At 51.9% G+C, this 14,620-nt stretch overlaps 5 protein-coding genes across 5 annotated transcripts; 2 read left to right on the top strand and 3 right to left on the bottom strand.

Annotated features, from left to right (window-relative positions):
* Positions 1 to 837: 837 nt before the first annotated feature.
* Positions 838 to 1,746, top strand: PODANS_5_5770 (uncharacterized protein; the record flags this gene model as incomplete). Its single annotated transcript, XM_001929716.1, has 1 exon — positions 838 to 1,746. One exon carries the CDS (start codon positions 838 to 840, stop codon positions 1,744 to 1,746), a length of 909 nt encoding a protein of 302 aa, XP_001929751.1.
* Positions 1,747 to 2,164: 418 nt separating this feature from the next.
* PODANS_5_5760 (uncharacterized protein) lies at positions 2,165 to 5,793 on the bottom strand (the record flags this gene model as incomplete). Its single annotated transcript, XM_001929715.1, has 2 exons — positions 2,165 to 2,317; positions 2,371 to 5,793. The coding sequence occupies 2 exons, from the start codon at positions 5,791 to 5,793 to the stop codon at positions 2,165 to 2,167; spliced, it is 3,576 nt and encodes a 1,191-aa protein (XP_001929750.1).
* Positions 5,794 to 6,291: 498 nt separating this feature from the next.
* PODANS_5_5750 (uncharacterized protein) lies at positions 6,292 to 8,328 on the top strand (the record flags this gene model as incomplete). Its single annotated transcript, XM_001929714.1, has 2 exons — positions 6,292 to 6,523; positions 6,587 to 8,328. The coding sequence occupies 2 exons, from the start codon at positions 6,292 to 6,294 to the stop codon at positions 8,326 to 8,328; spliced, it is 1,974 nt and encodes a 657-aa protein (XP_001929749.1).
* Positions 8,329 to 8,500: 172 nt separating this feature from the next.
* On the bottom strand, positions 8,501 to 10,057 carry PODANS_5_5740 (uncharacterized protein; the record flags this gene model as incomplete). Its single annotated transcript, XM_001929713.1, has 1 exon — positions 8,501 to 10,057. One exon carries the CDS (start codon positions 10,055 to 10,057, stop codon positions 8,501 to 8,503), a length of 1,557 nt encoding a protein of 518 aa, XP_001929748.1.
* Positions 10,058 to 13,393: 3,336 nt separating this feature from the next.
* Positions 13,394 to 14,428, bottom strand: PODANS_5_5730 (uncharacterized protein; the record flags this gene model as incomplete). The annotated part of the gene is made up of 3 exons (XM_001929712.1): positions 13,394 to 13,651; positions 13,719 to 14,183; positions 14,306 to 14,428. The coding sequence occupies 3 exons, from the start codon at positions 14,426 to 14,428 to the stop codon at positions 13,394 to 13,396; spliced, it is 846 nt and encodes a 281-aa protein (XP_001929747.1).
* Between the last annotated feature and the right edge of the window lie 192 nt (positions 14,429 to 14,620).

Below are 14,620 nucleotides of genomic sequence, written 5' to 3'. Positions count from 1 at the left end.
TCATGGACGTCGATTGGGCGCAGGTTGGAAAGCCCCATGTCGCACCTGACCCGACAATCTTCATGACTCGATAAGTTGTGGTAATGAATGGGCTTCTTGAAAGCTGTCGCAAGCAGAGAAAAAGAAAAGTGGATGAGTCGTGTGAGAGTCTCCGCGGTGGTAACAACACGGTGTGAATGCCTCTGTGATTGATCAGTTGGAATTTCGGAACGGTAACCCTTTCTCTTGGCTTCTTCGGAGGCCTTTAAGGTCGTTCCAGTTGGTGCTGAGATTGGTGTCGAAGCTGGATTCCGCGAGGCCTTGCATTAGTTTCCTGGTTTCATGCGTGCTATACCCCTTGTATCGTCCACGCCCGGCCGACACCTGCCATGTTGTTCAGGGACCCTCTCGCTGATCTTCTGATCTTCGATGGTTCCACGAGTAACCTGGGCCTGTGTATACAAACACAACCGCCCGAGTGGTGGCTCTGTCTGTCAAGATGTACGTCGTTGGGAATATCTTGGTAAGGTTTTGATTCTGATATCGACGTCAACCGAATCAATGTCCCAAAATTCCAAGGGTTGGGGTTGGTAAAGCAAGACCACGATCTGCCAGGTTGGGCTCAAAGTGGGGCAGAACATGTAGAGAACCACTTTTGTATTCCCTAAGCTAACTTGATACAGTAAAGTCTCAGTTGCAGGCACCAAGCTTTGACCACCACCGATCATGATATGATATCGCAGTTTGACAGCGCCTTGCGATCCATCACGTCACCACAGGAACCCCATACGGGCCATACGAACCGCAACTTTCTGACCTATACAGTTCGAGGTCTGATAGGGAAAAAAGCACCAAACAATGGCCTCCCCGGCAGCCGTCAACTGCTCCGGCGCAGCCCGGCGCATCCTCCTCCTCCCCACCACCACCACCCAGCCGGCCACCCGATCCTTCCCCGGAAGACTCTCCGCCGTCACCTCCCGACCCATCACCACCCTCCCCTCGACTCCCAGAACCAAATCCAAATCAACCCCCAAAACCCAACCACCAACAACACCACCACCGCAACCCCTCCAAACAAGAAGAACCTACCACTCCACCACCCACCCCCCTCCCCCCAGCCCCTTCACCCAAGCCGAAACAACCCTCCTCACCTCCGCCCTAACCTCCCACATCCCCACCCACGGGTTCACCCTCCCCTCCCTCACCCTCGCCGCCCGCGACCTCTCCCTCCTCGACATCTCCCCCTCCTTCCTCGGCCCCTCCCCCGTCGCCCGCCTGATCCACTTCCACCTCTACACCACCCGCACCACCCTCCCCTCCCTCGCCAGCCAGCACAGCGACCTCCTCTCCGGCCTCTCCGTCTCGGGAAAAATCGAACTCCTCACTTGGCTGCGCCTAAAGCAAAACGAGCCCATCATCCAGCACTGGCAGCAGGCCCTCGCGGTCATGGCCCAGCCCTCCCAGGTCCCCGTCGCCGTCAGGGAGCTCGCCATGCTGGCAGATGAGATCTACTATCTTGCCGGGGATAAAAGTGTTGATCCGAGCTGGTACACCAAGCGGGCGGCCCTCAGTGGTATCTATGCCGCGGCCGAGTTGTTCATGACGACGGACAAGAGCGAGGGGTTCCAGGAGACGAGGCGGTTCCTCAGGAGGAGGCTTCAAGAGGCCGAGGAGCTGGGCGGGGCGGTTAGGAGTGTCGGGGAGTGGGTTGGCTTCACGGCGAGCGCGGGGGTCAATGTGTTGAGGAGCAAGGGGGTTAGGATATAAAGATGATGTTGGGATGTTGGGATGGACATGTATGAGTAGAAAAGGTGTCGTCAAAGAGAAAGAGACTTGGTCATTAGACGAGTTTGTATTATAACTGGATGTACAACCACTAACTAACTGTGCGTTCAAAACCAATGAAGCCATAAAACCTACGCGTGGAGATGACCCTAAGACAATGCCATTTGCACAAGAATTCCAATCATTATCATCCCTTTCCGCCATATGCACCAAGCAAACCTGTAGGAGTCTTTCGACATAGCACCTTGCACATGGAGAATTGCCAAACTGCCCCCTGATCCACCACAGAAAGCCCACCCAAATTCCGATACTAGCATTCCCTAACCCATAACTCCCACTTTTGACACACGATGATGAAGCCGAGAAATATGTACAATGAAACCAACCAGGTATAAAGACCTCATGGTATTGTTTGCATGCTGGTGAGTCGCTGTTGGCGTGGATCAACGAGTCGAATAAGCTTTACGTCTTTTTCAGCGATGATCTTTGGGTCGATAGCGTTGGGTGTGATGAAGATGTATTGCCGGTTGACCGACCTTCGAGCAGCGGCAACCTAGATAACGTTAGCAACAGATATACATCCCTAGAACAACAGGCTGAGCTTACCAGCATATTTTGGCTAACAGCGCGGTTCACATTGTCCATGAACACATCAAACTCATCCAAGCACCGCAGCGGCGAACCCATGGCTTCCCAGATGGCCAACAGCATACAAATCGAAGAAAAGGATTTCTCTCCGCCGGATAACGTCTTGGTACTCCGTCCACTGGCACGTTTCTCGGTGTGGTCGGGCTCCACATGAACGTCCAGGAGCCTGCGCTTATGATCCAGCAGCAGCCTCCCTCGGTACCCGCGTTCGCTGAGGAGATATATGAAGTTCACACGCGACTGGGCGGAGATGTACCGCTGGAACTTGCGCCACTTGTCCAAACGTAGGCTCAACGAATGCTTGAGACGTTCGCTTGACTCCACCATCGAGTTGAGGCCATTGACTGCTTCGTCGTACTTCTTCCGAACCTTTTCGGCTTGCTCAATAACTTCCTGCTCGTTCAACTGACGTCTGCTGGTCATTTTGTCGTATCGAGCCCGCAGAGCAAAGTACTGTGTATTGACGGACTTCTCCGTCTCGCCGTCTAGCAAATGCACGCGTTCTGGGCACACTTGAATGGCCTCCGCCTCTCTCTCCGCGATCCTATCCTTTTCCCTCCCAATACTTTCTTCCGCTTCCTTTTGTTCTGCCTTCAGTTGCTTATACGCGTCTTCACTGTCGAGCTTTTCTCGAAGCACAATATGCCGGTGCGCCTCCGCAGACTTGGCCTTTTCCTCTGCCTTATTCACACTGGCTTCACAGTCCTTGAGCTGCAGCTTCTGAGCTTTGAGTGCCTTGTAAGCCTCCTCGGCAAGTACGTTTTTCTGGTCTTTGGCCACAATAAGCCCAGTCACCTGTTGACCGTGGTGAGCTTTCTGCTCCAGTGCTTGAGCCAGCTGCTCACGCAGACTTTGGAGTCGGGCGTCAGACCCATCCCACTCGTCCAAAGCCACTTCGATCTCCGCAAGCTCTAGTTCGGTCTCTCGCAGCTGCTGTGCGAGAACGGCCCCCTCTTTCTCCGCTTTGGCAAGGGCTGTCTTGTGGTGGGAGTTTTCATCCTGGACACGTTTGTATTCAACTCGGAGAGCTTGGAGTTCCGACTCCAATTTTGACAGGGACTCCTTCAAGAAGGCCATCTGAGAGGCAGATTCCGTCTTCAGGCGCTTGGGCTGAGTCCCAATCCTGACCGGACTTGTTGATATGCCGCTCGGCTTCATTTCAATGCTTAGCCCCTCGTTCTTGGAATCATGGAATGTGATGCATCTCTTGACATTGCGGGGCGGTGCCGTTCCATCCATCATCACGCTCTGAGCCGTTGTGCGCTTATGAATCAAGAGCACTTGCTCGATCGCGTGGTTGATAACAAGTGTATCCCGAACAGCTTGGTTGTCAATCTTGAGTACTCTCAGGATGGTGTCGAAGTCCGCATCTGGCTCTTTTCCCGCCAGATTGAGGGCATTTCGCTGGCCCACGAAGATGGGATTGCGGTTGCTGTCGATGTCGCATCGCCTCATCAAGTCTGCAAGAACATTCATGTCGGCTTTGCTGAAGACGACAAAACCGTTGAGGTTGTTGCCAAAATAAGACTCCAAAATCGCTCCCCATTCCGGTTTATGAAGATGCACGACGGTGCCCAGCGGGCCGATGGGCTTCTGCTGGAACCTCTTGTCGCCGTCAATGGCCTTTAACAGCCTCGGCATATTCTTGTGGTAAGCAGCAAGCGGCACACCGATTTGTGCCTGGGTTTTCTCAATCTCCTTTTTGAGATTGTGGATCTCCTCCTGCTTCTTGGTAACCCGCTCCTTGATGGGGTTCAGGGCCCTTGCCGAATCACTCATCTGGCTCTTGATCCGAGGAATCAGCTGTTTGTTGTCATCGATTTTTTGTTCAAGCTCCTGGACCCTGGCCCGAGCCTCGTCGCGCTCCTTCATCTTCAGGGTTTGGAGACCACCGTGTGCCTCCCGCAGACTCCTCTCTTCCTGCGCGATCTTTCTCTCGAAATCCTTGACTTGGTCAGTCATGGCTTTCCAGTTTTGGTGAGCCTCTCGCTCCTCGGCCTGGACCTTCATGAGGTCTGCTACCATGGCCTCCTTATGAGCCTTCGCCTCTTCAACTTTGGCCTGCAGCTCTGGCTCCTCTTCCTTCGCCCTCTCGAGCTTCGCCTTGGTGGTTTCCACCTCTTGATCCGCCTGCTCCAACGCTCGACTTTTCAAGCCGAACTTTTCTTCAGCCGAAATCAACTTGGTGGAGATCTCGGCGAGATTCGCCTCCTTCTGCGCCAGTCTCTTTTCACAGGTATCGACACGTGACCAGGCCAACTTTAAGCGCATTGTGTTGATTTTGTCGCGTAATGACCGCTCGCCCTCCAGAGTCTCCAATAAGCGTTCTGCGTTTGCCCGTTGCACTTTGAGAAGCTCGATTTTCTGTTCTTGATCTGGTATCTTGGTGTCTATTTGGCTCACATATTCAGCAGTCAGCTTGTAGTCGTTATCCAATTGCTGTAGCTGGACGCCCTCGATGAAGAACTTGTACTTCTGCGCCTTGCTTGAGGCGTTGAGGAATTGCCGGGCGTTGTCTTGAGATAGAACGTTCAGTGGGTTGTCGACCTGCAGGGCGTAGTACTCCACGATTTGATCAACCTCTTCCTTCTTCTTCGAGTGAATAGAGCCGGTGGCTGTTTTCAGGTTGAAGCCGCTCCCGCCAGTTTTGTTGAACCAACGCTCCACGGTGATGGAATCGCCGTAAATATCGTGCTGATAAGCATCAGGCCCCTGGTTCTTGATCTTGACAGTCAAAATAGCCTTATCCTCTCCTTCTTTGATAAAACTTTTCAGGCTACCACCGCGGTTCGTCGAGCTTGCCTTTCCACCAAGGCAGAGGGTGATTGCTGTCAAAACAGCGCTCTTTCCGCTGCCATTCTCGCCCACAACAAAGTTGAGAAGGGGCCCAAGCTCGCAGTTCAGTCTCGTGTGACACATAAAGTTGATGCATATGACTTGCTCAAGAATGCCATTTTCTGCGACCACATTTTCTCCTAGACGGTTTGGTCGCATCCGTAGCCGCTGGGTCGCCTTCTGATCATCGGCAGCCTCAGTTCGCAAATGCTCGAACCCATTATCGCGCATTAACTCATACTGCGTTCTTGGTGGGGTGTCGGGCGAGGCAGCTCCTTGATACTCGGCTTCGTCATCGGGGTTGTTTGCACGCGTTTCATCGCGCACATCGGAAAGCCGGGCACGTTTTCGCTGGGTCAGGATTAGCACATTGTAAATGAAGAAGGAAGCACTGCCAGATGTGTGAGAAAAAGCCAGAGCACTTACAGATTCACCATTTAAATGCGAACGAGGCCGTACAGGCTCCTCTGACTCGTCATCTTCGCCGCGGTGGTGTCGCTTCCGCGAGGACTCTGCGCCGAGGTTATTGATTGTCCTCGACGGCATTTTGAGAACAATGGAAGTGCTGGTAAAAGGTCTCAGACAGCCGGCGCCTGGTCGCGGAGCTGTTTGTGGGTGCGAGTAGCTGGGCGGCGCAGTGCAAAAGGCCCCTCGAGACGCGTCGTTTGCGCGAACTTCCCCCCAGATCCAGTGACTTGGACTTCTCCACTCCCGCCCAGAGCTGATGACAGGCGGCCCGTGCAGACGCTAAACCCCACATTTACAGTGGATCGGATCAACTGCCAGGTTGGGCATGAGAACAGTAAGGTAACTATCGTGGTCGACAAGGCGTTGAAGTGTTGAAGTAAACTGGAAGATCGAAAAGAGATAGGTAAAATTTGAACTTGAACGGCCGTTTGGTGCTGTAAGGTACCTTAGGCAGCCACCCCCCACACAGGAAGGAAAGCTGGAAAGAAGCAAGACCGAACGGCTGGCAGCTGCGTTTGGGTTGACAGGTCCTCATCGGAAGCGGCAAACGAACTTGGACGACAGGAAATAAACAATATGGCCAACGCCGCAGAACTGCGTCCTGGAGACGAAGGGTTCGATGGTTTTCGTATGAGGCTGCCCGAGGACTGTGTCGAGTACATGCTATTCATCATTGGCGAAAAGTCAGACAATGATCTCCCCAGCTTGGAAGCCGTTAAGAGGGCCGCTGATAAAAAGCTGACGGAGCTGGCAAAGGACTACATATGGCAGCGAGAACCCTTCAAGCTCGAGACAAAAATCCAGAAAGGTGTGTGTGTACTTGGCATCAAGTAAATGAGACCATCCCAGCTGATTGCCCCTTTAGGTTCCGGACTGTCCTATCTCCATGGAACAACCCACTACGGCGACAATGTGGAAGACGAGTGGTTCATTGTCTACCTCCTCCGGGAGCTCACCAAATCCTTCCCCAACCTTTGGGTCCGTGTCTCTGACAGCGATGGCGAGTTTCTCCTAATCGAAGCAGCCAAAGTCTTGCCCAAGTGGCTCAGTCCAGAAGACGACACCAACCGAGTGTGGATTCACCAAGGCAAACTCCTTATCATCCCCCTAGACAACACACAGCCCAACAAGAACCTCACCCTGACATCCGCCATCTCAACCATTACATCCAGGCCCTCATCCCTCCTCCACTCCCCCTTCATCGAAGCCGAATCCTTCTACCGCCTCGAGAAATACCCCTCAGCCATCTCCTCCACCACCCACCATGCCCTCGTCACCATCCCAAGAAAACTAGCCTACATCCTCCACTCCCGCCCCCAATCCATCGCCCCCGCCACCGAAGCCTTCTACCTCCGAGACCCCGTCTCCCTCAAACCCCTATTATTCCCCTCAATAACCACCCCCTTACTATTCCCCCCAAAAGACCTCATCACCATCTCCATCCGCTTTACCAAAGTCCTCTACGCCCAGCTCAAATCCCAGCACTTTTCCCCCCCACCTCCAGCATGGAAGTCATTACTTCACGCCGCCGAGGTCGAAGCCGCCACGAACCCCACCGCCGACTCTGCACAAAAGAAGCTTGCGAGGTTAGAGCTGGGGATGAAGCTCACTACGGGATTTGAGCTGCTGTGTGCCGATGACAAGGCAGAGGCTCACCCTAATAGAGTCGTTCGGGAGGTGGCGTTGCTACTGGGGGATCTGGCCGAGGATGGGGAGGAGAACATCCTGCCGTCTGATGAGCAGATTGAAAAGGAGTGGAAGGATACCGAAAGGGAGGATGATGATAGCTGGATGGATATCGATTACACTCAGCTTGAGAAGGAGCTCGCTGGCTCTGGAAGCGGCGGCGTCAAGGCCGAGAAAATAAGGGGGGGTAAGGGGGGCTTTGGCGACGCCGGCACTCAGGCGGATCTCCAGAAGATAGTGGAGAGGTTTGAGGCGTTTTTGAACGACGAAGATGCGGGTGTGGATGGGGTTGTGTTGGGGGATGAGGATGAGGATGATGATGAGATGGATGTGGATGATGATGATGACGAGAGCGACGAGGATGAGGACTGGGAGGATGAAGATAAGGAAGTCGGTTTTGATGAGGAGCAGTTCCAGAGGATGATGAGGGAGATGATGGGGTTGCCTGGTGATGATGGGAAATCATCGGGTGCACCGCCAGCATCAGCAACAACACAAGACAAGGGAAAACAAAAAGCGGTTGTTGTTGAAGAAGTGGACTCAGAAAATGACGAAGATGATGAGGGTGACGAGGCGGAAGAGATCCAAAAGATGATGCAGCAGTTTGAGAGCGAGCTCAAGGGGCTGGGGGCACTGAGCTTGGACCCCAAAGCAACAGTCACAGAAAAAAGGATCAAAGATGTTGGAAGCTCAAGCAAAGCGCAAGAAATCAGCGAAAACGAGGAAGAGGAGGTGGATATTGACTACAACCTCGCCAAAAACCTCCTCGAGAGTTTCAAGTCCCAAGCTGGTATGGCAGGCCCAGCAGGGAATCTGTTGGGGTTGATGGGGGTTACCTTGCCCCGAGACGAGGAGGACGACTCCGACGAGGAAGAAGACACCACCACTACCGCACCCATTACAGGCAAGGGTAAGGAAAAAGCATGATCTACTTGTTGTATATTTATGTAGATATATAATGGTACATATGCATTGCATGCATGTGTGCTCGCTCATTCGTGTAATCCGTCAGATTCGTTGTCTATCCCTTGATATTTCCTTGTTGTTCCCACTCCGTGCTATTATTCCCAGATTTCTTTAAAAGAAAAAGAAAACAGCATTATTTCTTTGGTATCGGCATCTCCAACTCCCGCATTCTCTTTGCTGGACTCATCTCCCCTGTTGGTCGTGCAACGCTGTATTCACGTTTGCTCAGGCTCTTGGTGCTGGTGCTGCTGTTGGGTGTCGCGGGTAGGCTGGAGTAGTGGGTTTCAGGAGGACACAAGAAATCATCTGGTATCTCTGCTAGTTTCGCCAACACTACATTGAGCTTCCTCCGCGCTTCTAGCTCTCGCGTCGTGGAGTCTGGTCGGGGGCGGTAGAACTCGGCGACGATGCGGGTGAGGATGTGGTAGATCCGGTAGAATAACAGCCGGACGGGGGCAGACGGGAGGGCCTCTATTAATTGCGGGTTGAGAGTTGATAGGTAGTTTGATGTTGCCGTCATCGTTGACACCGACGTTGTAGGTGGTGGAGGGGATGTCGCTGAAGCAGTCGAATTTAACCCCCTGAGAAAAGAGTCGGAAGGGGGTGGCGGCGGCAAGTCTGCCGGATCGCTAAACACTGTGGCAAACAGAGGGTCGCCAAAGACGCAATTTGACCAACTCTGCAGACCAGCTATTCTGATTCCTCTGTCGCCACCGTCTGGTATCCTTTCCACCAAGAGGTTAGAGTCTTGGGCAGCATCCACCACCACAAACTTCGGCACAGCGACGTCGTCCAAGAGGTAGCCTAACCGCCGAAAGTGCCGTCGTATTGTCGAGTAACCCAGCACAACCGCCATGTCCTCCCCGTCTCTGAGAACACCTTCGAGCATGGAGTGAAAGGCCACCGACCAACTGGCCGCACCTCCCGTTCCAAATAAACCCCCGGCTCCTGGTTGTGCTCTTTGGGGTTGTGATGATTGTAGCAGAGGGATAACAGCTGCCAATGGACCGAAACGACCTGTTGGCGAGACCAAACCGGGTTGGATCAAGAATCGTCGGTAGAATGTGCCGATTTCGAAGTCTACTTGCTGTCGTTCGGGAGAGTTTGGATCCACTGTGATCTTTGGTTCCAAGAGGGCTATTGCTGTGCCTTGACTTGGTTCATAAAAGGCGAATAGCTCGCGGAGGGCCGTGCTGGTATCCTGGCCGTGTTGGACGAGGGATGGCAGCAGTCGTAGCAGGGTTTTCGAGTCTTCGTTCTGCTGTTTGCTGGTTTCTTCGCTTCCTCTCCTGGCTGACCGGGAGGAAGATGGTGTGGCTGATGAGGATTGTCGAGTGAGAACCTGGTGAAGCCAGTCTATTGCTGTTACCTCGGTGGCCACGCTGGCTTGTTCTGATCGTAGAGGCCGCCACATGGAAATTGGTGGAAGAACAAGGCGTAGAGATGTGTTGTCGGAAAGGTGGACTTGGTATATCCTCTGTGGCCTGAGACTTTGGAGTGGTTGTATTCTGGCGACGGTAACATCTTCAGGGACAGCTGAGCCTAACATGGCCCGGACACCCTGCTCTGATGGTAGTCGACACATGCTGGTATCGCTGTCTGTCTGGTTGTGACTGATGCCCCTGATAGAGCAAACCGGCATCGTCACCCGTCTAGAAGAGTGTTTTCCAAAGAGACAGGTAACTGACATATATATATATGTGTGTGTGTACTTCAGATTTGACGGGGCTTGACAGAGGGGGCAAGGGACAATAAACAGTATCTTCAAGCGAGCGAGGTGCGGCCCTTGTGGGTTCCCGATTCCATGCCTTGTCAGTCTTGCCGCTCCGCTACAAAGAACAAGGCCATTGAGCAGGAGTCAACTTGGTAGAGCCGGTCAAGTTCAGGAAAACAGGGATATCAGAATGTCACCAGCAGTAACAACAAGGCGGCCACACGACCTTGGACATGATGTTGGAAGCGAAAGCGGACGCGAGGGCGAGGGCGAGGACGAGGACGAGGAGAGAAGCCAATGCTGTCGTCCATTGCTATTATTACAGTCATTATTATTATTATTATGCCCTCAGCTCTTTAGCTCTAAAACAAATAGGGATGTACACATGGGAAAAAACCACGATGACCAGGCGGGAGGCGGTTGGGTGATGGATGGATCTTCCTCTGCCAAGCAGCCCACATGGACGGAGCGAAGAATGCACGACGGACGAATAAGGTTTGCTGTGAAGCGAGAAAGCAGGACCAGGCCCAGCCTGAGCCAGCCTTTACCTTGACAGCCTGGTCACATACTGGCAGCAATTTTGCACGCTACTACGCCCCGAGAAGGGACGACAGCACGTCAGCCACAGCCGAAGTGTAACCACTGGTGTGATGCAGCCGAGACGTGCCTCCTGCTTCAGAGATACCTAGTGTAAGCGCGTCATATTCATAGATGGAAAGGCGGGAGGGAAAAGATACCTGGGAATAGGTACTTTGAACAACTTCGCTAAGTGAGACGCTGGGTTGACGGGTGGCTTCTGGGAAGGGGCTAAGAATTCATCCACACCACCCCCCTACCCCCCTACCCCCCAACATCCCCGTCACCCCGTTGCTATCCACCAAAACAAACTTAACCGGGGCCCCAGGGTATTCCCGAATGGATCCCGAGATGGTTCCCCAGTCGTGGAGAACCACAACGACCAGCTCGGGTTCGTTCAGAGGATGAGGTCAGGGTTGAAGTTCCATGGAAAGTTCCATATCACGGTTTTGGCTGGGCATGGCAGGACTTTGTAGTTTAGTACACGGAGTACTGCGGTACATAGTGTAAACACTGCTTGATACAGCATCCCAGTCTCAGACGTCAGATCAGATCCCTAACCATCAGAGACATTGATCATGTCGAAATCGTCTTGCCAGGTTCCCTGGGGTAGCACAGCATGCAGCGGCTGCAGCAAAGTTGTGCAACAGCTCGCAACCACGCACCCGTACCTTTCCAGACCGCCCCCGCGGGTTGATGTACTGACGTTCAACCACTGCCATGCAGATGTGATGCCGAAGCTCACATTTATCGAGATGACCCCATAGTCGAAACAGGAAGGTGCTGGGCCAGAGAGGCCAGAAAAGTGCTCGGTGAACACTCACACACTGAGGATAAAAGAGAGACGCTGGGGAAATAATTAGGACTGCCACTCGTGGGATGCAATGGCCGGCCGATGCTGGCGAGCGGTCAGAAGTCCCCCGTCAGGCAACAACAAGCGAACTGTGGCCCTGCGGCTGTCTGAATCTGGCAATGGTTTCGCTCTGCACGGATGCTGATTGCCGCAATCCCGTCACGGGGGGGTGGTGGTGGTAAAGGTTAGAAAGCTGCCCCCCGGCCGATAACCGCAAGTTCCATAGGTCGAGGTTGAAGGAAAACAAAAGTCACCCGCGAGAGAACATGTCCCAAAAAAAATGAGCAAAATGCCATTTCCAAAAACCGCGGTTGGGGGAAAAAGCAAAGGCGCACAAACAAGCGAGCCGGGGATTTGGTGATTGGTCAGTGCTAAGCGAAAAACTCGGGAGCATTTGGCAGCTCTTCGAACTTTGCGGGGCACCTCCCTTCCAGGTTGGATCAGATCAGATATCAAAGCCCACTAAGAGCTGAGTATCTCTACTACATATATTGGACGGGCTGTCTTGATTTTTACTTCCTCATGTCAAGATCCAATCTGGAGAAGAAAAAGAGGCATCAATATTTCACCTGGTACATGAGGGTCTTGGTGGTGTGGAGCTTAAGGATTTTTACTAGAAACCCCACTTCGTAGAGAGTAAAAAACCTATAGGATAATAAAATGTTATAAGACAAAACCTCACCTAGTTTATTGATAAGCTTATATCTTATATTAAATACCTATACTACATAAAACTTAATAATTTTAAAGATATTATCAAGTTTTATATTTTATTAATGATAAATATTAATATAATTTTCACGGCTTGATAGCTAAGTTCTGAGACAAGGTAACAGTTATACCATATTAATTGATTGAATTGTAAGCTAAAAAAAAAAAAAAAGGAAATTCCAACAGTGCTTGCAAAGCTGTCATAGTTCTGGGAGAAGCTGGAGATGCAAAGAACTAATCAGGACTGGACCGGGCAGTTAAGCGGGGCTCACGGTCTAGGTGGACAGGATGGACCAATGAGATTGGGACCGGGGACCGCGGCGGGGTTCACGGTCTACAGTCCACGGTCCACGGTCCACGGTCTAGTATCAGCTAATAAAAAAAGGACAAAGGACTGTCTGGAAGTTAACGATCTACGGTCCTTAGGTCTATATATACGGAGGAACTAGCTAATATAAATAAATAGTTCCGCAATATATAATTTAAATTATAATCGTTGGTATTTTAGCTATTGTAATCGAAATAAGTTAATTATTATACATTGTTTAGCTGTACCGAACTAGGATTGTTTAGAAGTGCCTTTAACTAGTATTTCTTTTAGAAGTTTTAGATAAGGGTTTGTTATAACAGCCTAGGTTAATTTATAATAAATATAATAAGACTTTATAAAATTATAGTAATATAAAATTTATTAATTTAAGTAGTAAAATAACGGGGTTGGCATTTTACGCGTCTGCGTTTGTCTTATAATTTTTATCGTTGTAGAGTTTTTTTACCCTATACGTAGTGGAGGGTCTAGCGAAAATCTTCGAGCCCCACACCTACCGAGACCCTCAAGTACCGTTGTTTCTTTTTCTGACCTTATGTAACGTCAACAACCGGACAAAGCAACGTTGGACCTGGAAGGCGGCTATTCAAGCTGTTCCGCTGTTTTGGGACGCTTGGGATGAGCCGCGGGGGGTCACGGGCCGTATAGCGGTCTGGCTTCAATGCTGTTAGGGTGCCCGGGGTGCCAGGTAGGGGTGCATTCTGCACGGGACTGCTGCCCGGCTCGTCAAAATTATCTTGAATAGGGCTTAGCGCCGCCCTCTGACATCTGCATCTCGGACCTCCTCCAACCATCGACGGGACATTGGATGGTGAAAGATGCACAATTCCATGTTTGCCATCCCCTACTCTTTCTCCTTCTTTTCCTTGCTTCCCTGGCCCTGCCCATACAGCTCTGTCAAGTTGTACCGCTTGAACTCTTCCCAGTCGCCGTCAACGACGCTGACGCCGCATACTTTCTGGTACACGTCCACCAAGATAACCTTGTCCGGAGACGTCAGGTTCACTTTGTGGCGCTCGTTATTGATAAGCCCAGCAATGGTATTGATCACAATATCTCTCTTTAGCGAGCTATTGTTCCGCACGCTGGGTCGGATGGCGAACTATCCGTAGAGAACGTATCAATCAGCATCAGGACCCGACGATAGCATGCATAACAAAACAACTCACAGTGAATCCCTTCTCGGCTGGTTGGGCATTCTCATTTGACGCCTTCTCGCTTCCGGCCTCGGTTTCCGCTGCTGGCTTCGCCGCGGCCTCCGTGAATTGGTCAACATCTGTCTTCTTTCCAGTCAGGTCGAAGAAAGGAGCGAGTGCCTCCCTGGCCACCCCTTCCAGGCCCTGTTCCGTGGCCTTCCCCGTGACGCTTACCGGGGTCAGCCGGTTCACATAGCGACACTTCATCTGGCCGGTCTCCTTAGCAGACTTTGCATCCTCCACGATGCGTCTCACAAATGCCACCGGGTCGATCGGTGGCTTCGTCTTGACAAACATCAAGCAGTCGACGTTCATCTTGAGGGGCGTCATGTTGTGTCCACCATCGGTGCCTTTTCTGTTGGCATTCAACGCTTCCACTTCCTTCTTGATGGCGGCTTCAATGTCGTCTTCATCCTCGTCCTCCTCGCCTTCCTTCTTCTCGGCGTCATGGACCCCCTTGATGCCATACATCTTGTCTGCATACTGTGCGTAGTCCGCGGTAAGTATTCGCTCTTTCCAGCCACCACACCAGCAACAACCCGGGAATGTGTAACACCAACCTCGGCAAACAACACCCCGATCTCCCTCGCCGCCTTGGATTCCTGGTGCCGGGCACATGTCACCCAAATGCCCGGTTCTCCTGCCTGGAGGCTCGATTCTTGATTGTTGGCCGCCTTGGCCATATGATGCGGCGTCTTCCACTTTCCTGCATTGCCTCCCGCCTGTTTTATACCGGATAGGTTAGCTTTTCGCTACATACACACTCATTCTTGGTTGCAAATGACAAGTGAGCGAAAAGTACACCATAAAAGAGTACATGTATGCAATGTGTACTGCAGTGTTTTGGAACTGAACAAACAAACAAACAAACACGT

This window comes from Podospora anserina, chromosome 5 (genome assembly GCF_000226545.1).
Source record: "Podospora anserina S mat+ genomic DNA chromosome 5, supercontig 6".
Taxonomy (NCBI): Eukaryota; Fungi; Ascomycota; class Sordariomycetes; order Sordariales; family Podosporaceae; genus Podospora; species Podospora anserina.
Note: the sequence above shows the minus strand (reverse complement) of the source record. Positions and strands in the feature narration are given on the sequence as shown.